Consider the following 27775-nt stretch of genomic DNA (forward strand, 5'->3'; position numbering starts at 1 on the left):
TTAGAACTCTACTTAGGCTCATTACGTTTCGTCTCGCTGAACCGATGAAATAAAGACTTGAAACTTTTTTCTATAGACTGCGTCTACCAAGAATCCCTCCGGAAGAATCGCGGTTAACGTCGTAATTTCTTTCGTCAACGATGCTCGAAAGTATTTCGTGTTCTCTATAATATTAGTTCCGGCGATGAGCATAATATTATAATAGGTCGGTAATTTGTAAGTAAACGATTAAGGTGAAAACGACCAGTACGAAAATTAAACAATGTCTGGTGGTGCGTGAGAAACGAGAGGTTCCGCTGCAGTGACGACGGAAAAACAAGATGGTTAGACTTCGGTAAGAATGGTTATCGGCACGGTGCAATCTCCGTGAAATTAACGCCGGTCCAATTAGCGAGAAAGATTTCCTGGCCGGTCTGGCAGGATGCGTTTGCCACGAAAGGCGGAGCGCCAAATAGGAAAACGATCGACGGCGACATTATTTACCGATTCCTCTGTTGAGTCTATTATAGGGGAGCTAATTTACTCGCCTGCGCTATTCAGTTACCTGCTCGCGCCGGGCACACGGCATTCCTGAAACGTAAAAGACGCCCGACAGCACGCGGTTGTTTATGGCAATTACGAAGCCAGTACGTGTACTCGCGGATTCCTACGGCTGCCGACGTCTTCGCGGATTCCTCGTTTCATGGGCAACGATCTTCATTTGAATACGAATTCGATACGCTCGATTCCGATTGCTTGCAGCATCCAATGGCCAGCCCCTGTACGATCCTCTGGCTAAAGAAACGTACTGCATACCGAGCAACCTATACTCTTGAGTGATTACGAAAACGTTTCGCCATTAAATACGTCATAAATTATCACGTATATAGTAGTGCTAACAATATCCCTTTATGCAAATAAATCAATTTATTACGTGTCGCTGCTTTCGAGAGGTCTAGTACCACCTGCACACGAGCGAATTTTTTCCGTGTCATATCCATGTGTCTTTCTTAGCTAGCAAACAATCACGCGGAAAAAAGTCGAAGTCCAAAAGAAAACAGCAAAAGACTTAAATAGTGAAGATAGATGGGCAGGAGCGGCCGCTTTCTGATCGATGCAGTCTAGGTAGCTAAAAACCGGCGCGCCCATCATCGACCCGCTGGCTGGTTCGCAAATGTACGTAGATCTAATCGAAGCGACGCGGTCGTAAAGCTAAACAGCAACGCTCCGAACGCAGTGTCGTTAACTGCCCACGTAGGACAGCCAGTGGAGGGTAGGAATGCGGCTGACGTCTCGTTCCGTGTGTGTCTTCGGCGGGATAAGCTGCTCCTATTCGGTGGAGCAGCCTGGAGAAGACGCGAGGAACGATCGCGAGGAGCAATGAACGTCAGCCGTGTGGCGAGCACTCGTACGCGCCGGTGCTAGTCCCTTAATCGATCGAACGTCTCGAGTCGGACTCGCGATCGATCGCGGTTGCCGATCTCTCGAACGATCTGACCCTCGAGACACGGCTCAACCGTCGAGGGCATAAGTACACGTCCGTGCGATGCTCAGCCGGGGACCCGCATTTCCGGCTTCTTCGCTGACCTCACGGAAAGAACAGACAACGGCTCGTCCGCGACTCCACGTGTCGATTTACCGGCGACGTTCCACATTCCCCGCTTCCGTGTGAGAGAAGGATGGCCGTGTCGATCCTCGGACCCGGAGGAATTCGCTAAACGGTCGGACGTACGGGATACGTTGTCTTCTGACGCGCATACGGGTCGTGAACGTACGCTGAAGCATCTCGATTGCGGCTCCGTTGTTTATCGACGCCCCCGAGGTATAACTCGTGACGCGAAATCCGGTTGTTCGGTAGCGCACCACACTGGGAACAAGAATGCTATTTCGACAGAATATTCTTGTACCGACTAGTTTCTGTGTTTCAACGTACGTGTCAACCAAGATTTTTCTACTTAGGCTAATCGAGGAAGTCTCGAATTGATGATGTACTGTACCGTTCGTGTCCAACGACGTCTGTGTCATTGGGTAACAAAGGTAGCCTTTCATTGTGCTCCGTGAAAGCCCTCCCGAGCACAAAGCTCGAGATTAACCGGTAGTGAAAAGGATGGTCGGCAAGGTCGAGGCTGGACCGTTTCAATATTTCAACGTCACTGCCGTCCAAAACGGAAGAACGTCACCGTGAACGTTATCTCCGTGAAACTAGCCACGAAGCTCGTTTATCGTGCCTGAACTCGTTATAATTCATGTCCTCCTCTCGCCGCGAAGAAGAAACACGTAAACCCGATGTTTTCGTATTAAATGCGGAGAGACTCGATTTTATGGTAGAAAGTAAGAAGAAAGAAAAACAGAAGCCGTGCAATATAGAATTTCAGACTCGGCTTCCTTGACCGGAGCTGTCTCGCTTTTGCCCCGTATCTTTCGAACAATTCAATTTATGCTCGACACGGTATTCCACCTATTCTACGGTTTCGTTTTAAGCGAAAAATATGGAATCCTATCCGGTGGAATGAAGTTATCCTTGAACGCTTCTTGCATCTGTATTTCCGCAAACGTTTATTTTCACCGCACCGTGTTCTTCCTGTTGGCGACAAATGCGCTATTGCAATAACAACTATTCGGTTTGTACGCGTACCCCCAGGTAGCTATCAGGTTCTATTTGCATACTTCTTGCGCAAGTAATCCTAAACGTCAATCTGGTCGCTTTTACGTAGGCGGGATCATTTCGATGCAAGCATCAGACTGAGAAAATCACCATATGGTTCGTGCATAGATTAAGATATTCGAGACACGCGTATGCGTCATATAACTATCGAATATAACGCACCATGTGCAGCACTTAAAAACCTGTTGAACAGATAGGATCATGACAGGGGTTAAACGATGCAGAAAGTGCCAAACCGAGAGACTCGTAAATATCTCGGTGCGAAAGATATTTTTCACCGTGTTAGTATAGAATTTCCTAGTTTCGGAGATCGTGTTCTAACAAGACAGAGTGTATCGGCGTACGCGTTAAGAATTTTCGATTCGATTATTTTCCTCGTAGTTTTCATCGCGGCTTCGTTAACCTTCCTTTCTGCTCCTTTCTTACGTCCTCGTAAAAGGAGCACTTCATTGTCAGGAAATGTAACTCGTGCGGTTTTCAGTCGCATATCGATTGCAGGTGTGGCTTACGATCCTACTTATCGATTTCAAGCGTTCGGTTAGCACATGTCACTGCCGTGTGCCACGCAGAGAAATAGATTCTAGGATGAAACGAATTGATAAACTCACTTTTGCTGACACTTACGAGCAAATCTGGAAATACGGTAATGGGTCCGTTACGTCGATCAGTTTCGATCGTCTTATTAGCCAGGATAGATATAGTCGGAACGATTTCCGTGACTGTTACCCAGTTGTCGAACGTTGTTCGCGTTAAAATAGTACTGGGAAATTGATTGCGTAATTATATCGACGGTATTAACGATCGAGCGAGCATTTCCCTGCTAAGGAATCAGGAAGACTGTGCGGGTTGAGCGCGCAATTGTAAAAATCGTTTTTCAGTATCTTTTATGGTGGTTGTATCTTGTCGTAATGATAGAATATCAAAGTTTATGGTGTTCTGTAAGACATGACTTCGTGAATCAAATGTGCCTTATCTTGTTCATGTTGGCCAGAGAGAAATAAATTCTTCTACACAACGTTACTCGACAATTGCGAGTTCAAATCCGACTTCTTGGTAATATCACTCGCCATCGTGTCGTTTATCTTTTTACCTGCCGAGAGTGTTCATATCTAGAAACGAAGGACTTGCTGGAAATAGCAAGATCCGAGTTTCTTAGACGGAACACTCGTAAAAAACACTTGATGTGACGCGAGACAAAGTAATTCGTCGCTAAAATGTTAATTACACGATTCCGGAGTCAGAGGACGCGCAGCTGTGACAAGAGTTTTACGAGCACCGTTTTTTCTTCCGGTGCGAGAAACACCAGTCGTTGAATCTCTCGTCGGCAAGCGGTCAGAAGTCGTCCTTGCGCAGTTATTGCGCCACAGGATTTTGTGGTTGTCGACAAACTCGGACATAAACATTTCAGGAACCGCGCTTCCCTCGTCGTTGCTTTACGATTGTATGTTTCATCGAGAACCTTGAATGGCGGATCTGAGCGCGAGCCAAAAAACCTCCACACATTGTATTTTATTATGAAAACGCGTATCTCGTTGTTGGTCCGCCTACGGCCGAACTGGTTTAAGCGAACAATCGAAACAAAGACGAAATTGCGAGCACGATCATCGACCACGGATGCAACGAATGGGTGAGTCGCATATCGATGCCAGTTTACCTCTACGAGTCTACGATAAGAACGACGAAAGTGACATTCTTGAGACTTTGTGCTTCGAGAATACAAATCTTGGTTGCTTGCTTTACAATTTCCTTCGTGCATCATAGTCGAATAGCGAATCGCATACGAGAACAGAAATGTTCGTGCACAGTTTCTTTTTTCAAAAAGTTAATTACGGAGTCGAGGAGTGACTGGTATTTGTTATATTTGGAGCGTAACTCGTATCACGAGCGTGACTCGACAATACGAGTCAAAGGGTTAATCGAAGCTACGTATTTTCTGTACGCGATAGAGACCCAGGTGGTTCGAGGTGGGAAAAATACAATAACCTAGAATTTGTTAAGCACGGTACACGAATGCTAGGATTAAAGCTCCCCCGCAACGAACTAATAATACCCTGTAGCAACGCATTGTGTACACGAGTCGATCGGTCGATCCACGCGAAAGAGTGTCAGACGTGCTTCATTGTCGCTTCAAGTCGGCGAGGTAATTTCTATGGATAATCTTCCACGAAGTATGTCGACAGCGAGTACCAGCCTACGTGAACGGGCGTGTAAATGATCATCAAAAGGGCCAGTGATAATCCATTTTCATTCACCATCCTCGACATCGAGTTTTTGCTTTCTGTGTAATTTCTACTCTGGACGTATAATATTCAACGAACCGTAAACGAACGGACCACCGCTAAAGCGATGAACATTTCGTTAATTAAAGAGCAGCGCGCGAACGAGGGATTTCACGACCACCATCGACTCGGCTATTTTATTCCCCTCTGTCACGGAGATCTCCGCGAGTCACTCGTAAAATGAGTCACCCGAGTCGACGAGTTGACGAAACGCGATTTTCGAAAAAGTGCGACGTCAAGGTTGACAGTCCCTTTCGCGCGTTCCTCGACGGTGTCGTTCCTCCGATGCTTCGAGACTTCATCTGGGACCTTGAGACTTTGTAAAATAAAGCATCGTAAGCTGGGTCGCGAAAAATTGCCGTAAAAGCTTGGAAAGAAAACGCGTTTAAAAACGATCAATTTCGCTAAAAATATTATCGCGATGATCGTTACTCGAGGGTCCCTCAGCAATTACGTAGTGTTTTATAAGACAGAACCGAAGGGTGAAAGACTGGTCCTGGACGAGCTTGGTGCCCTCGAACCGAGCGTAATGCGTTTCTTTTCGCTGTTCACGGACCTGGTGAACACCGGAGGACTTTTCTTTCCGCAACCCTCGGAGAATTTGCGCTGCTTACAATCGTCCTGGCTGCTTCTCGGGACTCGGCGCTCGTGAGAAAAAGCCGGAATGTGGTGGAATTAATTGAAATCAGCATAGCTCGGCGCCGTGGCGAGCGTTCCTTCGTGGAAACGGCGCGACGATTAATGGCCGGGATCGTTTCATTCATCGCTGCATCAGTCGTCCAGGTGAAGGGCTGGGGGAGGAGGATTAACGCGAAGCGCGGTGCCAAAGGTCAATGCCGCGGCAGTTCCGCGGCAAGCCCCTTAACTTTGTGTGGGAAGAATTTCTGTATCTTTTCTTTCCTCTCTTCATTTTTGCCTTTTCATTTATCGCCGATTAAAGAGTACCGCGTGACGGAATTACTCGCGGTACAGTAATTGGTAGCTGCGCAGCGGGGTACCTCCACGAGATTTATTTATTTAATTATCTAATGTCAAATTTTTATTTTCTTGACTGACTGAAGTATTGACAGTTTAAATTACGTTTGATGCACTCGTTAAGATTATACGGAATCAGCCCTTCCTCGTTTCGGTTCTCTTCTTTCAGACTGCTCTAAAAAGCAATCAGTCACCATCGCCATCCATTGTTCTACTGCCGGGTTTCCACGAACGAATACGAGATACTTTTTCTGCGAAAGCATGGCGAACGGTATTCGAGCGGTATATTCACGTGAAAGCGTAAAAAGCGCGTCCGGTAGGGGCCTAGCGTGGCGGCGTGGTCATTTTGCAAGCGAATAAATTGAAAAAGGTGATTAAGGAAGAACGAGCCGTCTAAGCGAACTAGCAGAGCCGGGTACGCCACGAGATTTATCGTCGTCCAACGGACGTCTGTCATGCGAAACGTTTTCACGAGACAGACATTCCTTCGTTGAACTTGACGCTGTTCGCGAGAAACGTTCTTCCGCCAGGCGACACTATTCCATTTAATAAATACACCGTTCCATTTAGCCGGCATCGAGTCGCGCATGGCCGAAAGCGAGCCGCCTTAAGTGCACGGATTATCCGTGAAACCGTTTCTCTCGATCGAAACAGCTTTCCACGACCGAGTGACAAATGAACCCGCCCGACAATTTCGCTTGCTCGCCGATTTACGACAATTTGTACATTGACTTGTCCAGGTCGTTTAAGCGTTACGCCACGACGCGACGCCTTCTTTTTTTGGCGAGACGCTTCGCGTCCGAGGATTATCGAGGATCGTCGACAAAAGGTTGTGGACGATCGAATTTATTCGCGTGGCCCTCTCGTTGTAACCGTGGATCGATCGATCGGAGTCGTACGCCCACGCGTGCTCCGTATCCGGGCTTGGCGAAAAGGTGCGAGCGAACGTCGCGCTTTCTCTCCATTACCATCGCTGATGTATCGCCTCCGAGTCCGTCAGAAATTACGATGTGCACGGAAACACGGGACGCATGGTCCACCGATGGTATGGCTAATCGACGTCGTGGCGAATAAATTCGGGTGTAATTGGATGGCACGTTTATTGGGCTGTTCGTCTCGCCTCCATTTCGGCGTTTCTTCTCCTTCGTTTTACGCGTGGAAATTAATCGACTCGAAAATATCGAACGCGTCCAGAGTGATGGGCGTGTTCCAGGAGTTTTCAGGTTGCATTTTTTTAGATGCCAACGAACCGATGTCGAGAGAGATTATCCCGGGATTTCGAGATATGTAGGCAGGTATTTCGAGCGTTAAGTTTTATGAAAGCTTGTTAAGTTTGCTCGATAGGCTACCGGTTAGTAACAATGTCGGAATGAACAGAATGGAATTTATAATTAAACGCCCATGAAAGTATTTTATCTTTAATCTGTAATTTAAAATCTAATCATCATCTCCCGGTTTTCATACCCTGCACGATGTCCATCATGTTACTACCCGTAACATTAATCGCACCCTGAATTTTTCATCACTCTTCCATTTTTTAATTTTGTTTACTCTTGTATTCGGCGTTAATCGCGATGAAGATTTGCCCCCCATGTTACGCAAATGTTAAGCTCATTTGGAACCGGGAGCGAAAATTGCATCGCGATAGGAAGTTGTAATGACAGTGCAGGCCATCGATGATCGACACGATGAATATCTAACTATTTAATTGTCTTCTGGAAAAAAAGGAATTCACGTTCGAATTATACCAATCGGAATAAAAGTCGTAGCTTTCGTTCAAAGAATCGACTAAAGAAAGGGTCGTGGCTACCGTTCGAGCGAAGGGAAAAATATGGTCATCCGTCGACAAGATATCAGTGGACTCCGTTCCAGGAACGTCGCGCGTCTCGTCGTCGGTTCCAGAACGGGAAGAAACGAGGAAGAACGAAGCCCGTAGGATCAGCACGGTTGGCATTCCACGGAACGACATCTGTTCTCGACTGTTCCGCGTTCTCGCCATGAAGGAGCTACGGACGGCTCGTTTTGTCCGTGGCTCGGTGCTCGTCGCCGGTAATTGCGATCGATACCTCGCTCGTCCTCGACGTCCGTGTTCGTCGTCGACTCCTCGTCGAAATTAAACGACGAAGAACAGTTTCTTTCGTCGAGGACGAAAGCGGAGACACAGAGGTGGCTCCGGTCACCGTAAGAGTCGACTGAAAAACTCGCCGGCGGCATGCGCGCGGATCCGTGGCATGCGAGGACGCCACCGGTAGTTGCCCTAAAACGACCCGTTTGAACGCGTATCGAATCCATCGCGGGATTCCGCGCAATGACAGAACGCTCATAACATCATTAGTAACGTGACCGGTGTACCGCGTTGCGGGGAATTAAAGCGGAACAAATTGAAACGGAGCGGAGGCAGGCGTGCAAGAAGATGTAACAGAACGGTTGATAAAATAAACACACCTAACAGACTATACATATAATGACACGATACATACATCGGTACTGGTATTTCTTTCAACTAACATTACGATTCCCCAGCAATTATTTTCGGTACATCTGGGTACATAGCATACCAGTAACGATAACAAATCTGACCATCTTGCACGCATTTGTAATGGCGAGTACCGTGTACATTATGCCTGCGAAAACAGGCACCCGACAGCACTGATATCTCAATTACCCCAGGTAGTCATTCGTCAAACTAAATCCGTTCTTCTTCTCGCTACCCATCATCGAACCTCTTGTATTAAATCACCTGTTGGCTGACACCGCGATACTGCAAGTATCCGGCGCTCGCTCGCGGATCCATACACCGGACTGTACGCGAGCGTCAGTGATAAAGTCGCCGGAGCAAGTATTTATCTGCGGGCAAAGGTATCCCTTCTTTGCTCCGGGTTCTCCCTTTGGATCGCGGCGTCCTGCCGCGAAAAAGAAGGTCCTGCGGGCTCGGTTGCAACGCGGCGATAAATCGACGTTCATTCTCGCGCGCGCGCGTTGACCGGCAACAATGAAACAACCGATCGCGACTCGAACGAGGAAAAGAGAGCGAGCAAACCCTTCTGTTATACACCTATCTGATAGTTGGAGCGTGAGTTATTAGCGTATGGCGCTTGCGAGCGTCGTAAAGGAGCGCAAAAGCCAGCTTTACGCGGCGCGGACCTTGAAGTAGCGCCGCTCGGCAGATCCGACGATAGCTGCGGGAAACGACGTGAAATTACGGCAACAGAGTCTGCGGCGATTCTTAATGGAAGCGTGGTGCCGGACTTTGATAACGCTCTGGTTATTATTGATATTAATCGTTGTTTCGCTGCTTTCGATTATCTCGGATTTTTTCGTTGAACGATATTGCTTTTCGCACGCTCTGAACGCGATCCTGCGGGTGGATCGTGTTGCAACGCGATCAGATTAATTGGATCGACCGATGGAAATATCGAAATTGATCAGGGGTGTAGAGCGCATTAACCATTAAGTACACGATCATGTCAGACGTGGTTAAATATCGCGAAATAAAAATTCGTATCACGCTTTGGAAAATGTGTTGGATAAAATTGCGACAAGTTCTGAAACATCAATTTATCTTTTCGTGTACTAAAAAACGACCGTTTTGTGTAAAAAGTGTAAGTTAAAAATTTGTTGGACAGCACCGCGTTTGAAATCACCCTTCTTCGAACAAGATCCTTCGAAAAACCAGATCATCCGTACGCGGAGAGACGTCGAAGCAGCGCGATTAATCGAACCGACATCGCTCGAGTCGGGCATCGATTCCTCCCGCTATCAATTATGCCCGGCTTATCGAGCGCGCCGCTCGATCGTTCCTCCCTGCTGTCGATCTTTCATTCGCGACAAGGGCGAAAAAACCCGCGGACAGAGTGCCTAGTTTGGCGTGTTGAACCCGTTCCGTTTGCGATCGGTGCTCCGACTTCCCTCTTCTTCATTTTTTTTTCGCCTTTTTATTTTTTTGTTTTCGCGAGTTGTCGGACAGGTAGCGGATAACGAAACTCAGCGATCGGGTATCGATCACCGGAGTCGCGTACCGAAATCGGCCACGTAGCCGCGTTAGATCTCTCGGTTGACAGGTGACGGTCTTCGAGAATAGCTAGCGAAGTGGCAGAGAGGAATTTCGATCGAAATCTCGATACGTTGCAATTACTTTTTTTTTCGCTGCACGCGGCTTGTCGCGCGAGGTTTTTGCGAACCGAGGAGGATCGCTCGGTGCCGGTGCAGCGCGACGCGGGGCGAAGACTCGGTGCGCGTTTTTATTTTAATCGGCAGACGCGGACCGCCGTTTTTCCCCGATGCTCTTGATTTCTGGAGCAGCAGCACGTGTCGAGGCACGAAGCCGACGAAAGAGGTGGTGTCACTACCTCATACGGCTCGAGTTGGCGTGCTCGTTGCTCGAAAGACCGCTTCTTGCCCAGTTGGCGACCGTACAAGGGCCGAAAGGCCTGGAAACGAATCGAGAAAGAGACGTACACCGCCGATTGCATTCTTGGCCTTGCGACGTGTCGGCCAGTTTTTGAAATCGCGCCTGCTCATAACCCCCTAACCCACTTGACCTCTGGGTTAACGGGTTGCGACCACTCTGCCTTTCAAAAAATGACACTTTCAATGGAACGATTTACACCTTCGATTAGCATTAGTTACCGACTTTAGGAGACGATCTCGATAACATTCTTAAACTATTAACCGATCAGGGATCAGGGTCGACAGGTCTAATTAATCGAGCAACGATTCTTTCTGTAAAAAACATACATGAACGTGTGTCATGTTACGTATGACGTTAATTGCAAATTATACAGCGGATATATTGCTTGCCCTATTGCTGAATGAGCAGCGCGAAGAACGATCCGGCAAACGTCCGAGGTCTGTCGGAGGCAGGTGGTTCGTCGTCGTGGTATTCGGAGACTGAAACCGATACCGTCGCATTAAAGTCGATGTCCTCCGGTTGCCTTTTTCCGCGAGGTTGCCTTGGCCGATGACATCTGGCCGACGGTCAGGAATGCCGAGCAATAACCGGTCTCTCGATACTCGCAGGGTGTATTTCTGCCTAGGTGAAATTCCTGAACAACGAGTGCGCTCGTGCGAGCTCGCAACAGAACTCGTGCAAACTTGGCGTCTCGGCCGCTTCGTCTTCGAAACGTTTTCTCCGATGTGGTACCACTGAACGCGCGGATCGTAACGCGCTTAATGTGCATTTAAATAACAATGACGGGGTCGCGGTTGCACGCAGAGACGAATGAGCCTTATCGTACCGTTCGTAAGCTGCAATTTATCGTAACTCGAATCGCGGAACGATCGCTCGGAACTCGGTTATTCTTCGCGGTAACGGTTAATAATAACATTTTATTCCTCCGATATTTTACTCCTTTTTTTATAGCAGAACCGACTCGTCCGGGTCTCGTTTCCTACGGTTAAACGTCTTTGCTCAACGAAACGCGCAACTTCCGCGGCGAATTTCAAACCGTACAATTTCCTCGTCATAACGCTTCCCAGCACTGTGCTCTTCAGGCTCGCCGTAGGAGGAGTCGAGAACCGTCAGGTCACGAGATAGAAAGGAAGAAAAACTAGCTTCCTAGTGACCTCCTACCGTCACACCTGCGCCCATCGTTATTTCCAAACAGAGGCGGGATGCAAATTATTCAATTAACGTCCGGCGCTGTCCGGCAGCGATACGGTCTCACGGATGACTCCCGTCGGCGCCGATCTTGCCTCGAACCTGGCGAGAACTACCTCGAAACGTATTCCAGATAGCGTTGACACTTTGATTGGCAGTCCAGGGTGCCGTGGTCGAGGCACGAAGGAAGTGTCCAGTTGAGCGTCGTTTATCTGTCCGTCCGGAGAGGAACGAGGGAAAGAGTTCGATCACGGGAACGGGGTTCACCTTTCTGTCCACGTTTTTTCGTGGCACGTTTCGCGCGGATAACGCCAATTAACGGGCCGTTCCGTGTGTGGAGATTTAAAGCGGTGCATAATGGTGCGTTACGGATACGGTGAAAGTGTTGGCACGCAGGCGTCGAGGGAACAAGGAAGACGAAGAAGAAGCGGGATCCGTGTCGCGTTACGGACGTCGCGAGATCCCATCGGGACGCATAAATCAGCCCGTTGGCGATGTAATTGCCGTTAATTAAATTAACCCGCGCACGGTAGGCAGCCAGTCTCGCGTTCCCGTTACTCGGGAATCACTGGCTATCTGTAATTAGTAATTGCACGTTTACCCGACGACTGTTGCCTCTCCAACGGTCGTCTTTCCCTCGCTCCTCCCTCGGTACGCTAATTTGTCGCCGATATTTATTGTGTCTCCTGTGTCGTCGAGCGTATGCCGTTGCTCTTGCTCGACAACGTCGCTCGACATCGTATCGACCGGGTGGCCCGGCTTGATTTTCGACCACGGCGACAACGATCTCTCTTCCAACCGGTGGAAACATGATCCTGATGCATGCACGCGCATTGTGGTACGATCGGAATACGCTCGAGAGGAACGAACGCGTCGCTTCCCTCCACGACTCGCAGACGCGTATTTCTTTGGCTGATTTTAATCTGCACCGCGAGTACCGTAAACAGGCGCGAAAGGAGCCGCTGTTTATCTGTTTTACTGTAAATAGTAGGTAGCCGAGAGACGAATAAGACCCGACGAACCGGTGAGCAACGTACCGGTTGCCGCGGGGATTCGATTGTGCCACGGGGACAGGGTTAGGTCTGGATAGCAAGTGGTACAGCCGCTTCGAGAGTGACCTAAAATCGCGAATAGAACGTACGAAACTTGTTTCCTTCGGTGTTTCGGTGATACTTTGAAATTTCGAGAGCTTGCGTGCCAGCGAAGGAGTTGCAGAACCGATCGACAGAACCGATAACCTGCGAGTATTCGACCGTAGACTATCGCTTTATCTTACAGAAGGGTTCGAATTCCGTACTCTACTAATTATCAACTTACGAGCAAGCAATTTATATCGTAAACTGACGGAAGACGTATGCAAGGGTCGGCGCGATCATTCGGTATCGATATTCCGGATGAATAGCAGTCCGCGATGGAGCTTGCCCATAACAGTACAATAGGCATGGAAAAGATTTCCTTCGGAGTCATTACGCGATCGTCCGCGACGACGCGTTCGTCGCGCGCATAATGGATGTTCTCGGAAGAGAGGCACTTCCAAGAGATGCAAATGCCGATCGATCAGCGCGAGATTACTCTTCGTTGACCCAGGCGATCGTGGTCGTTTGATCTGAAATCTAGGCGATCGCGATAAAAAGCTCGCGGAGACAGAAGATGAAAGAAAGAGACGGAAGCAGAGATCGGGACCTCGTAGTGTCTCGGCTGTCAACGAGTGACAGCGGTTAACAGTATCTGGCCCCCACTTCGCGTGAATTATATGCGAGCAACGCGTGATTCACCTCTCTGTCGTCGTATGGTACAGGTGGGTGTACGTAAACGGCCGCTTACGCGGGTTACTTGTCAGTCGCGCAGGACTAAGCGGCTATATACGAGCGAAGGCAGTCCTCCTTCGCTTGACAGCCGTTGACAAGAGGGTGGTGGTCTAACGGCACTCGGTACAGGGACGTTCGTCCGCTTCGGAAGCACCGATCTCCTCTCGACGATCATCTCGCGTAGGTGGCTTCAATTACCGTGATCGGTCGCTCGAAGAAAACCTTCGTCTCGCTGACGATTCGTCCAGGTTTGCACGATGATCCGAGGAACGATCCGGGATTTACGGACGAATTCTTTTTCCTGCGGGTCGTTGTCTTCCGCACGAGAAACCGATAGTTTTCCATTGAGTAATTGAATACGATGGATAGTATCGTTGTTCGCCGATTACCCAGTGTTTCTGTTTTACTCCGTTGGTTCGATAGTATCGAAGAGGCAGGACGCATTACAGTTACGCGCGCATTCATCATACGCTTATGTAATCACGTATACTCGCTTTGGGGCTTTTCGTGGGTGTACGTATCACGCGAAAGGGCTTCGGGTTAATGACCGAAATACGGAGAAGCAGCACGAAGGGAGGTCATCGTCGAGAAAAGGTTTCGTGCACTCGTGTAATACGTACGTTTCCAGAATATCGTCTTCACGAATGTTAATCGAACGAACGTTGACTCGTACCTTCCACATCGTCTGGTTCATCCGGTCGGAAAATAAAGATAAACGAACATCGTGTCGAAAGACTTTCGAACGACCACTAGCAGACGTTCTATTCGTCCACCCACCAAAAGCTAAAAGCGAAACGGCTCGTTCGAGTGAAATTTCCTCGTCCGTGATCGTTTATAGCGAGCAGGCGCTAACGAGGAACGTAGGTCGTATTAGAAGATCCTCGCGATCGCGGCAAAAAGTACGCGACTTCGGTTAGCACCCACGCTCGCAGTCCTACGCCAATGGTCGAAGCCGAGTGGAGCGAGGAGTCGGGGCCGAGGAAGGACCGGTTCTTTCTCCGGTCGTGCGAGGTTCCTTCTGCTAGCCCGTAGGCTCGGTCCGCGGGGCCTTAGCTGGCCCTCTGGACCCCACGTTGCATCGTCTTGTTCGGCCGGTCCTCTCGAGCCAGCGCACTAACTTTGGACTCGAACAGCTTCTCTGCGAATAACCGCTGCGGGCCGCTCATTACCGCGTCCCTAGCGAGCGGACCGCTCGACTCCGAAGCTGGAATAACTTGCCGACCGCGTTCGTGTCTCCGGAGACTTCAACGCCTGGCTGGTTATGCCAACTCGCGCGCTCGGTGATTTCAACGCGTGGAACGCGCTATCCTCGGTCTATCGATCGCCCTGCCCCTTTCCGCGACTTACTTATCTCGTTTATTTGCTTTTCACCAATTTATTATCGACGTGTCTTGAATGTGTTAGCAGTAGATTGCTGGTAAAAGCAACGCGGGTCATAGATATTTTTGGAATTACCGCCATTATAAATAGCTCATTTTTTCCTTGTACTAGGTACATTGTATCGTGTATCCTTGGCCTTACATATTTTTACACCCGAATTATACCAAACAAGATTTCTCGAATTTTGAATAGCGGACGTAACCGACTATGTCACAGCATTCACGAAGGTCGCATTCAACTACTGAAAAGCTGTCCTCGAGCAAAAATTGCCTTTTGTACGGTTACGCACATTTCTTTGCTCAGCAAGTATTTGGACGGTTATTTTCGAGTTTCTATAGGTAGATTTCATCATAGATGAAGTCACGCGAATCATCGGGATTGCACAATCTGCTGATTCATACGAATGAGAGCATCCACACTTTGGACCGCGGTCGCAACGTCCATCCTTGACGAGATGTAATTCAGTCTTTTGTGAACGTTCGTAATATGGGTCCACTAGGACACTCTCGTTCGTACTCGCTTCTACGCGTAAATATTTGAAACCAAGTTGCCATAAAAATTCGTTATCGCTGTGAAATGCCGATCACCTTTTCGCGTTCGAGTTCCAATAAACCCGGAGACGTACGGCAAAGGAACGATCATCTCGTTGCACCTGGAGGAACGAACGAACCGACTTTCTTCGATTGTGTCCGTGTATAGAAACGCGGTCGCCGTAGGAGGTAGAATCTCGTGGTCTTTCAGTTGCCTTAGACTTGACGCGATGAAGCACGCAAGTGGCTCGATAACTCGCGGCTCCATAGTTACGCAGCGGGACGATACCGATCGGTCGATACGTCATTCCCGATAACTCCTTCTCTCGATAAGGAAGCACGCCGCGGCCAGGCCAGGCCATGCCCGAGGCGAACTCGCGGCGTTCCAGCAATTAATAAATTCACCCCGCGTCCGCGTTCCCGTTCAATTTATTTCTCTGTGCTCGCCGCGTAATTTAAGCTGCTCCGCAACGCCGGACACACGGTAATAGCGATATTACTGTAGACACGCGTCACTGCGTAATTTCACGTCTTTTTCTCCGCCCTCCTCTCGCTCCTCTTCTTCTCGGTCCTGCTGGTCCCGCGCGCGGAAGTCTCACGCTGATAAACTCGTTTAAGTCGGTTTCTCGAGCACCGCATCCCGTGTTTGTCCAAACGATTAATAACGTTGCATGGAATGTTAATACGCGTATACATATAAAACAGTCTTCGTATTTCTGTGTCCCGAGGTACGAGCGCAAAAATCCTTTGATCACTGCCCTCTCCCTTAGGCGCCGTATTATTCTAAGCACGCGTTTCTTGCTCGAGAAAATGCCGGCAAGGTCGAGCAGCTATTAGCGTACGCCTCGTCCGACGCCACCTCTTTCCGCGTTAATTAATCAGTCCGACTCGGTCGTATTCCGCGATGTAATTCGAGGTATACGCGTTCGCGAGACGCGATACGAGTCATGCATCGGTTTACGCCTATTCGTACACTGGATCGATTTGTCCAGCCGGTTAATTATTGCTCTGCCCATGCCAAGACGATCGATAAAGTTCGAGGTACCATCTTTCTTCGGACGCGCGTTTACGCTCGTTTAAGATGGTCGGATATCGCTTTGGTACCGATTCGTCGGCTCGATAATCGTCTCGTTCTTCTTCGCGATTATCGGCATACGAGAGCAGGAAGAAATCGAGCGTTGCTAAGAGGGAACACCTCGGGCCGTTACTCCAGGAAATCGTACGCGGCGTGTACGCATTTGCAACGCGAGCGACTCGCTGCGTGCGTAGCTTCTTTTCGACGCATTTGCACGTACAGATAAGGCCCGCGATGCGACCGTGGGAGGAACGAACCGCTCGGATTCCTCCTCGGGCCTGAGAGCCTTTCCTCGTTTCCAGCCGTGACCTATTCCGCGCGACGAATTTATTCGATCGGCTCGCGATGCCTCGATCTTCCTTCTTCCGGATGCGCGCTTCGCTTCGAGGAAATTCGCAACCGGTTGCCGTCGACGGAACTATTCGGATTTATAGAATTCCTACTAATTTTATTTATCTATTTATTAATTGGACTCTGACGTGGAACAAAAAGAGTGTTCTATTCGAGTCAATTTTTACAGTGAACTGATCTTGATATAACATTCATAGTGACCTTGAGACTAATCTTCCTTTCATTACTAAATATACGTTCTGATAGAAACTGAGCTTTTATGAATTACTTCTTACTATCTTCAACATGAATGAAAATAATTAAAATGCTCATATTAGAACACTGTGCAAGAAATGATGTAGATGTGGCACAGTAGTTATCTCATTAAATTACGACATATGACATCAGGACGTTGAACAAGTTCTCTTAACGATAATAATTTGCCATGAGAAAAGTAACATCATTTGTAGATAAGTGTACCCGATTAGTAATTACATTGAATCATCTAGAGCATATAGTGGTTTGATTATTCGTGTTAACAACACTGATCCTACATAGATATTTATTATAGTTAACAGGAAAGATGTATCGATCGCGTTCCTATTATATTTAATTACCACCAAGCTTGTATTATTTATTCCGAAATAATTAGCAATAATTAAGGATAAAAATCCAAGGAATGAAGGAACCGTACTCTAAGCAGAATCATCGCAATTCACCACCGTGGCAACGGGATCGCGATCGAACGCGACCACCGTTCGAACGAGCAAATTAGAGAAACACAATAGCCTATCAAGACGGACGATCGATCGATCGATCGAAGGGGCGAGTATGTCGAATTTTTCTCTCGCGTCGGAGATATATGATCCGAGCGATCGTTTGAAGTATCAGCTGGATCTCGCGGGGCGAAGAAATATGCAGATAGATAATCTGCGCGACAACAAATGGACGCGCGATTCGACGCGTCGTAAAGCTGAGAACAGTCGTATGAAAGTACATCCTCCTCCCGTATCGTTATCGAGCCGCATCGCCGCGGAATAATTGCTACCGAACACGGAGAATGGTAAATAACAAATTGCGAGGGGTCGATTTTTCCGTTCTACCATCTACCATCTATCTAACCATCTGGCTCTCGTTTGCTCTCTTCACTTGCTCTCGATGCTCGGTTATCGAGCGGTTAAAGATCGATCGCGATCGCTACGTCGCTCGCATTTCACGCGGCGACGAAGTCCACGATGTTCCTCGTCACGGTGGAATCGATCGATAAGATCGTCCGCCTGCACGATCCTAGCGACAACGATCGCTTCTCAAACCTAAGCTTCCTGATCGCCGGTGCCTAAGTCTCGTTATTTACTACTAAATCGCGCTGGAATATAAACTGTAAACTTTTGGACTTTATCGAGACCTCCAGAATTTTGGAAAAGTGTATTTGAGTATATAGAACTTTGAAATCTTGTGATCTCTCATTTACCTTACAATTTATAAATTAATGAGGCTTGTAGCGTTTCAAAAGTGTATCGTAAACCTGACATGTCGTTTAACAAATCACTTAACGACAGCAAATTAGTCGGAGACGGTCAACGTGTCATCGTTGATCTGTTGGAGCGTGTCCCTTCGCGTGAAAGTACGCGTTAATCAGTCGATGCAATATGGGCTTAATGCGAATCAGCAACGAACGGTCCAGCAGAACGGTCCTGAAGTTATGGTCCTGACTTTCGAAAGGGAACACGAGCCCTCGATCGCCAGCTTGGTGACCAAAACAGCGAAAATTACGATCCGTTTCTCTTTCCGCGTTTCGTCGTATTTCACCGCTCGTCGTGTCCCGACTTCCGCGATCGTTCGTCCTCGCCCTCTCCGCGAACGATCGCGTTAATAAGGACAATAAGTTTTTCGACCGGTACCAAGAATAAAAGAGTATTTACGTGTCACGCGAATGATAATTCCCGACGGGTTGTAACACTTTTTCGGCCCGTAAAATCGGGCTCTGATAAATTCTAAAAGTTTAACGTGCATGCTGGGGGAAGTTTTATGAAGACCTCGGGAGGCTCGACACAATTTTTAAAACGGGATTTTGCAGGAGAAACCTTTTACAAGACACCGAAGTATCTCTTCTGGATGCAGTGACCTTTGAGCTACTTTGGAGGAGTTTCGTTTTATTCTATTCGTTTCTCTTCGCGTTACAATTTCATACGCTGCCAATTTACGCGCCGTTCAGATAAATTTCTGTTCGAAAGTTCGACTCGGAGTTAAATCGACGTAATTAACGGTCGATTCTCGACAACGTACGTATGCGTCATCCACGACGGAACGATTAAAATAGAATAGCGTGTGGTTGCCGTCTGATTCGATAGGAAAGTAAAATCCGACTGAAAATATCGGCTTACATCATCGTCGGCGTTTCCACGACCGACAAGTGTTTATCGAGTGACGTTCGCCGGTATACCGATACGGATCAACGCGATAAAAATCGACATAGCTTGTCGATCAGCGGCCTCCCACAAAAATCCACAAACGTTTCAGCGCGTTCGACAAGCCCGTCGTTCTCACGTGCAAGTATGCGTGTTCGCCGGCTGAAAAATTCGCTTTATCTTCTCGCCGCGAAAGCGGTATGGGAGAGAACACAGTTATCTTGCTCTCACGAGTTCTCGAATTCTTATGTTATCGACGCGCAACGAACACACACGCCGTCTTCATTAATTAATTGTTATCGCGTCTATTAGCGGAAGAATCGTGATCCGCTGATGAATGGACCTCCGACGCTATCTCTTTAAATTCGAGAAGAAGAAGAAACTCGATGACTCTTCCTCGAGCAGTTACAGTTGTAGCGAGGAGTACTTGAATCTTAGAGAATTAATTATAGATACTCTTTCGACGTAATACCATCCTCGTATAATGCAGCACCTACTTGTCTTACAAGCACTTGTTAGCCCGTCATCTACGCACGCAATGCTTGAATACGAGATGAACGATTCGATAATAATCGGGAGAAAAGTGGCCTATCGAGTTACATGGAAATACCGTAAATTATCGTAGGATTATTGATGATTGTCCCGATGGTGGTTGCCGAGAGGTAAAAAATAACAGAAGCGGATAAATGGGATTAAATCTTTAGGTTGCTCTGAGCGGTTCGAGGTTTCCATAAGGATCTCTCTAACCTCTTTCCGAGTGCCTAAGATCAAAGTGTCTAGAAATATTAAGCGAAGCTACGAATAGAACATTATTTACAACCTCCGATAATCTCACCCACGTTACGGCACGTTATTCGTGGTCTGACCCAGTAATAGACCCATAATCCGGTATCCACGGAAACGAGCGTTGATCGATCCTTCGTCGAGGCGTCCTACGCCGATGGGTGTGCACAATTTCCAAAGGCTTCCGGGGAATACTCGAAAGACCGGTGCATTTTCTAAGAGACACCCTGTACGATCGCCGGCTACCGTCGTGACAACAATCTTGGCGAGGGCCCACGCAGTTTCGTGGCACAGCCCTGACGCCAACGCTCGATCCACAGGCTGGATCGTAAGTCTGGCCGGGGAAGAAGAGAAAAAAATCGAATCGCGGCCAGATTTCCATTCCGCGGCCCACGGATTCCCGTGAAACGCTTCCTTCCAGGCCCTGTTCCATTAGCTAGCTCGTTGGCCTGAATATTTATAATTCGAGCCTCGAACGACACCCGTGACGAATGTCGAGCGTTAATGCTCGCTGAATTAATAGCCCTTTTAAGAGACACCTTATCTCCGGCTTAATGACCGCTCTTCGCGACTGCGGAGCAAATGGCGAACGTTTATTCCTTGTAATTTCTGGCACTGACGATTCGCGGCACTCCATATATCGCGTCGAACATTGATATTCCGTCTAATCTTTCGCGTTAACGAATGACCGCGATTGGTGCTCCTGCGATCTGAACAGTATTTAACGATCTACGAGACGTTAAGCATTTCCTAACCGAAGTTTATACCCTCTTAGACACTCCTCCTGGTCTTCCAGCAAATTTAGTACTGACACAGATCACACCGATACGAAACCTTAACAAGATCCATAATTCAACCCATTTTTTACCACGCGAAGTACTTACGAGCTTTACTTTATCGAATTACGTTCATTTCGGAAGATCAAAGAATCAGTTTGAACGGTGAATTTTTATGTGAAAGTTTAGAACAGTTTCTGATTGAAGACAAATTAATTACTCGTTATTAATATACTTTAAAACAGAGCGAAATAAAAAGTTTATACCATAATGGTTCGGATGCTCGTGAACCTGAACGTTACCCCCTGTTAACTCGAAGCTTCTGTAATAGAGTCTTTAATTATCGATCAATCGGCAGCTGTCTCGAGATTCTCGAACTCGCTTTCGAGTGGTTGCCCGTTGGCTATGCCTGTTACGTTCCTCATAACGAAAGCCCGTTATCGTCAATCGATCTATCTTTTCCGCTGTTCTTGCAGCGGTAATTGCCTTCCATCCTGTCGTTTTGCTCGCTCGAGGCCGAGGACAGTGGGTTCGCGTTGAATTTACCGCTCGAAGTGATCGAGAAATAGACGATAAGCACTCCGTACGTCTGTATGGCATTCTATACGGCCAGCCAGTTTAACCTCCTCCCGCATTCCTCGTCAATTTCTTTTTCTTCGGGTCCACAATCGACGCGAGGAACGCGACCCGTGCGCGTTGACCTTCATTGTTTTTCCACGGGGAGGATCTTTTGCCTCCTGTTGCATCGGTGAATACGGACGAGATTTGCGACAACGCACACCGTCGACTTTGGGACCGTAAATCGAATTTTCAGTATCTATGATACATGGATTTACGTGGATTTAACATGGAGGCTGGACAAATCAGGTGTGCGAGGCGTTGACGATCAGATTCTCGAGTCCGGAAATTTAAAATAATACAAAAATTGACTACCCATTTGCCCATTATTGTCCGCAAGTGCACGCTAATTGCACATTCGTGTCGCAGCGCCTTGTCGGACGCAGTTGGCCATGCCTTAACGGATTAAAGCAATTTCAGTCAGGTCTATAAATATTCTCCGATGCTAACTGTCGTCGCTTAATTATTTCGGAGAAGCGGATTTTCTGAATAAAAACCTTAACCGAAATTGAAAAATTATCGTCGATAGTTTGATCGCGGGGTACTCCAGTGGGAACTGCAATTCTCTTCCGTGGATACTTTCACCGGTTTAATAGCGAAATTTATATCGTAGTCCTGGCATCATCGAAACGTCTTTATCTCGCGGCAGCTTGATAGATGCTGCCTCGCCGCCGTTAATTCCACGCTGCGCTCGATGAAAATAGCGCGCGGATTACGGTCGAATTAAAATCCGGCTCGAACGCTCGCTCTCGATCGTTCCTCTGAATTGCACGTGTGCCGGTGGTAACCAGTCGGCGAGACACGGAGCGCATTAATTACGTGATGTAACGCGAATCACGTTCTCCGACCGTTCTTACATACTATTTTTTTTATTTCTAGTCTGCTCGCAATCAATCGATTCTTCTTCCACCGTGCGAAAGCAGATAGGCTCTAAGTAGATCAGAATGTCGCACAAAAAATGTCATCAGCGGCCATCTTCATCGGCTTAAGAATCTTGGGTAATTCGAAAAATCCGGTGCACCAGATGTAGACTTAATCAACTTCTTAATTTACTGTACAAGATTTGTACTGTACATGATTTGTACAAGAAAGGGGTGTCGATAAAATGTATTGCAACAGTGAAGGGTATGTGTACATATACGAGTGCAAAGGGTTAAGTAACTTGACTTAAAAAGAATAATCACGAACGAGCAAGTAAATTCTTTCTAGACACCTCACTCGCGAGAAATTTCACCGGTTCCGTCACGTACGAGTCCTTTTCTCCCTTTACAACCTCGAAACGCGATACTTCTCGCGCTGCCGCCGATTCCACGAACTTATTACACGTCCTCCTAACAAATTCGCTGACAGCCATTGCTTCGTGGCTTGGTTCGCGACCTTGCAATCCGAGCGGCGCGATAAACCCGCTGGAAAGAAGGTGAGGAAAGGCTGGCGAACAGGGGAAACAACCCTCTCGAAGGAACGCGCGTGCTCGTCGCGAATGAATTGCCGCGAATTTATCACGGCGAAACTCGAGGCGACCGGATGGCCTCGCTCGGCAATTAACGCCGGTGATTTAAGCGCATACGGGCCACCTTTCAACGTGTTTCCCTTCTTTGACTCTCTTTCGCACGCGCGTAATTCCTCCACGCTCGTCCCTTCCGTTCGTCTTCATTTCGACGACTGATATTTCGTTCCGGTTCTGCGACTTCTTCCCGGAATTCTTTAATCCGCGTCCGTTTAATTCGCTCGTGTCTCGTATTTTCTTCCGTTCGACCGCATTCCGTTCTTTCTCGCTTCGTTACGTCTCGTTACGTTCCATTCAGATTCGTTCTGTCGTACGCGCGATTCCATTCCATTCAGACGCAACCCTGTGTTTGCCTCGTAACGATCTGATAATTTAGACGCGGCTCGCGTGAATTTTGTTCCGCGTTCCATTTTCCTTCGTGGAATTTGCGAAATGGAACTCGAAGATCTGCTTGGATACAAGCTCTTGATTTAATGTTTAACTCGAGGCCGAGTAGAGGGTACCTTCTTAGAATTAACGATCAGCGAAATCGATTTTTGCAATATCAGATGCACCTTGTACATTGCAAATGTACACTCATCAGATTCTAACAACGCTTACACAAAGTCAGACTAACGTTGATATTTCAACGTCGATATTTCAACATACTGGTATGATATTTCAACAATTATTTATTTAATTTTAAGAAGAAAACATTCTAAAGATCGTAGAATTAATAAACGTTGAGTCCACCTTGTGATTATTGGGTGCAGTGGCATTTCGATGGTCCCGACGCAGAAGATTACACGCCTCAAAGAATTTGCCTAAACAACTCAGCACAGTGGGCAGAACCACGCGTTCTAAAATTTCCCTTTCAAAAACCACGGAGAAACTACTTCCAGTAATTCTTACGTTCCCGTACCTAATGATCAAAGACATTCTTTCACCCTGGAGTCATTCGTCGTTGAAAGGACCTAAACCATTCACGCGTTCCTTCGCAATTTGAACAACCTTCAATAGGCCACAAAGAAATGCTGGCAAAAGCTGCGTAACTTCGTAGCACAATAGCCTCGTTGTTTCTTACGAGACATCTTCGAAGCTGGTAGCCTGGTTTTTCTAAATCCCATCATTCGCATGATTCTCTCGTTTAGAATTTTGACAGTCCCGACAGAGGAAATTACACGTTTCATCGTGGGTTCGCGTGCTCGTCGTGTCCATTGTTAAACGAGCAGTCGAAGAGACGGAGCGGACATTTCGTTGTCAGTCTGGATGCGACTGCTCGCGCGAAAGGAACCAGGATAATCGGCGGCTGGTTTCTCGCGCGCGACAATTTACATGTGAAAAGCTTGTTCACGCATCGAACCGACCTACTAGTCCACAATCGATCGCGACAAGGAGGCTGCGTTTAGGAGAATCGTCGGAATTTCTCTGGAGCGTTATTAAGCGTCGCGTATTTCAATCGGCGGAGGATCGTAAGTCTGTCCCGGCTCGTCTATTCAGGCTCCGTTCTTATTATGCGAAACTACGGGCGCCGACACGCCCACCATAACGAATCCAATTTAACGCACGCTAAAGATCGTGAGTTCCTAGTGTATACGAGGCATGATAGCGTGCTTTTATATTCAATTTATTAGTCGTGAAAGCGACTACCTAGCTCCGGCCGTGTTTACGATCGTCGTCGGTGCAGTCTGTGAAATTCGAGGGTCATGTTTCTAAGCACTTACGTTTCCAATCCTCGTTCCATCCATTCGCAGCCAGTTATTAAATACCCGTTAGCTTATTGCGAGTTGTCAATGCTCGCTGAAGCATTTATTAGCTTGGTCCGACATTCGTTTCATTAACCGATCGGTCGCAACGATACCTTGTAAGCATTGCCGTATTTAGCTGGGGTTCAGGTTAGGACCCCGAATCATTCAGATAAGCACAGTATCAAACAATCTATATTTCTTAGACAGAATGTCCGTGTACAAATGAAAGTACTCAAATTCTCAAATCCCCAAATAGTGCGCTACAGTGTCGAGTCATTATCCGAATGGACCACCGTGGCTGAAGTTACGCCAATGCTCGCGAGACGGTCGATCAATCGTTTTTCGCGTTTCGATTCCGGCTTGCATACGTATCGAGCGCATACTTTCGCTTATTACAAAATCATTTGGCTGCGTTTTGCAACGGTTGAAACGCGTACGGTCCGAGAGAAGCTACAGCGTGCGGTTCTATCAGCCCCGCGTAAAAGTCCAGCCGAGTTCGATTCTTTTTGTTCGTGGCTGGCTGGTAAACTTGCAGATGCGGCTTGTGTACGGGCGCGTGCACATAAATATACATCGTCACGAGGATGTTCGTACCGGACGCGAGACAGCGGCGAGCTGTCCTCTTCACGATTCCAAGCGAATCCCTTATTCCTCGCGAGTTTTCGTTCGACGTCTCGCCGCTCTAGACAACGGTGTCCATAGAAACGTTCACGGCGTGGCGAGAGGACACGGCACAAGAATCGCAACGGATGTTCTCCTCTACCTGCTGGTGGTAGCGTCATCGATCTTGGTCGCGAGGGGCGTAACGACGCGACGCGAAGCGCCGATTGTGCCGGTATACGCGCGCTGCCTCCAAACGAACGCGGAAGAATCTGGGACGGACTATCCGTATCTCTGGTGATCGCGGGACAAGCTACGATAACCGATGATGTATGGCCGATTGTTCGTTGGACTGTGAATCCTCGTCGAGGTTTGGATGACCCACATCTCGGTAGCAGCACGATGACGACGACGGCGATCCACCGTGACACGCGTTACCGTTCTCGTTTCGACGAAAATGTTTCGGAGAGGTCACGCGTGGGTAGCAATTTTTCTTCCGCGACAAATGAACGCAATTTTTTATACCGACTCCTGAAATGGTTAGGGAGTGACTTCCTTTGTTGACTTTCAGCTCGTTTGATCAAAAAGGTTCGATGACGTAGGTGGTTATAACTTTAGAACGTGTTTATCCGGTGCTTCGATTGATCTTCTTAAAACGTTCGTGAATGTACTACGATCGAACATATTAAATTGCCAAAAGAGTAGGAGCCGCGTGCGAAAGATTCCATTCTCTCCGAACAGTATTCATTTCTTGTACCTCGGCTATCCATTTTACGAGTACACAATGCGACCGCTGATTAAAATGGACACTATCGATCCCAGATCGCAACCTATGGTTCTCACATCTTTCTTCATTAGCAGCCCGTTTGTTTTCATCGGCGTTAGTTGGACACACCTTCTTCCGTGGACTTCATTACGGCGTAATTTGGTCAGGCGATTATCAGAGCCATCGATTTAATCGATAAGAGACGTTGTTTGTGCGACTCATCGAACGCGAGCGAAAGGTTAAGCGTGAGGCCTCTCGAGGGATTTTATCGCGGCGCGGCGTGGCGCGGACACGCCTAGCGTTCGATTCGACGAGCTCGCGCCTACTTCTGGACAATATACTTCTCCGGTTGAACAAATTGATCAGTAAGTCGCGACTCGTACAGGCTTGTGCGCGGAGATTCAGCCGAGATCTCCGGGGATCTAGATTGCCGGGAACGCGTGCTTCGGGTGAAAGCAACAGCGGTCGTAATTTACGGGCGACCGTCGTCGATCAGCCGCGATACTCGCGGAACCGCGACCAGGACTAATCGCGGAACGCTCGTGAATACGTTCTCGATTGGTGATTTTCATTTGCACACCGCCGATACCCGGTATTCAGCGCCGTTTAATGGTTATCTTAATTAACCTTTCACCAGAATCGATTAGAAGCAGCGACGCGATTGATTTCCACGCTTGGAAAAAGGAAAACGCCGATCGCGATCGGTCGGTTCGCCGATCAATGCCGAGATATCGAACGTCCGTGAACGGATGATGCCTATTTTCCATACGGAGTCGGTGTCGGATAACGAGACTGGCGTAAGAGACTCGAAGCTGTACGTCTCGATGTACGTTACGAGAATCGTACGACAGCTATCGCGATGGAGGATTTATTTACCGGCTCGTAGATGTCTCGAATGCTTCGGAGCTGCGGGATTGAGATACACCCGATCGAAACTTCCGAATCGACAATGGTGCGCGAACTCCAGGAGTCCTCTTTGGTATGGGCGAGTCTTTCTATAGAGGTATTCGAGAGTCACCCCCCGAGGCGTTCAACACCTTTAGTCCCTATACAGGGGATATTATAGTTAGCGAGGTGTTGGAACTGGAACCCAGATCCTTAGCTCGCAGCCAGGGTACTTGTTCTGGGATATGGTGTTCTCTACTCTGTAATATAATTTTTAACCTCTAGAATACTGGCAGCGTGTACACCAGGTGTGCCCTAATGACGCATTTAGAGTGCCGCTTAGAATGATATACGCTTAGCATGGTCTAATAGCGGATGTACGCGCTTAGTAATTATCATTTCGATATACTGCCACGTAACTCGTTTTTGCACGATGCAAAAATCAGGAATTATCCTGGTGCTCGATTACGTCCTCCTCGAGTAAAAATTGGTAAAAATCGGTTTAATCATTGGCGAAGAACAAGAAGCTGGAATCGAAGCGATTGTATCTTTATTTTTCGCGAGCGTTGATCCATTCGAAGTGGAGGAGAAAGAACGCGAAAGCTAACCGATCCGTTTTTACTCGATTCCGCAGGTGTATCCCGGATGGCGGGGACGTCGGTTACACGATGACGGAACTGCAACCGTCGCCGCCGGGATATCGAGTCCAGGATGAGGCCCCGGGCCCACCTTCCTGTCCTCCGGGCCCTTACAAGTACGCGAGTCATGGCCACGGGAGCGAACCTGCCAATTTCAAGAGTGCCTCGTCGTATCCTCAGGAAGGCTATGGCCTTAAGCAGAGTCCGTCTCGGACTGTGCCTTCTAACGAGTACTATCGGCGCAGAAACGACGGCAGGAGGTCCGCGGAGAACGAGCACGAGGCTGGCAACGCGGCTAAGAAAGCCACGGTTGCCGGTTACAACGAAAGTCACAAGAAGAATACTGCGGGTTATAAGAACGACAGCGGGTACGACATCTATTCTTTCTTACATTTATTTAGTTCGTTACAACTTATTCCGGGATAAAAGTCGAATCGTGCTCGAATG

The 27775-nt window shown here is 48.0% G+C and overlaps 1 protein-coding gene across 4 annotated transcripts in view; it reads left to right on the forward strand.

Moving 5' to 3' along the window:
- The window catches only part of Shrm (shroom), a 161874-nt gene that overhangs the window by 82776 nt on the left and 51323 nt on the right, over positions 1–27775 (forward strand). For 3 of the 4 annotated variants that reach the window (XM_076530083.1, XM_012290811.2, XM_012290812.2), the window contains one exon: positions 27325–27696. The exons of the other annotated variant lie outside the window; for it this stretch is intronic. In XM_076530083.1, coding sequence (XP_076386198.1) covers positions 27325–27696 — 372 coding nt within the window. The remainder of the gene's footprint in view (positions 1–27324; positions 27697–27775) is intronic. 4 annotated transcript variants of the gene reach the window in all.

This window comes from Megachile rotundata, chromosome 3, assembly GCF_050947335.1.
Source record: "Megachile rotundata isolate GNS110a chromosome 3, iyMegRotu1, whole genome shotgun sequence".
Taxonomy (NCBI): domain Eukaryota; kingdom Metazoa; phylum Arthropoda; class Insecta; order Hymenoptera; family Megachilidae; genus Megachile; species Megachile rotundata.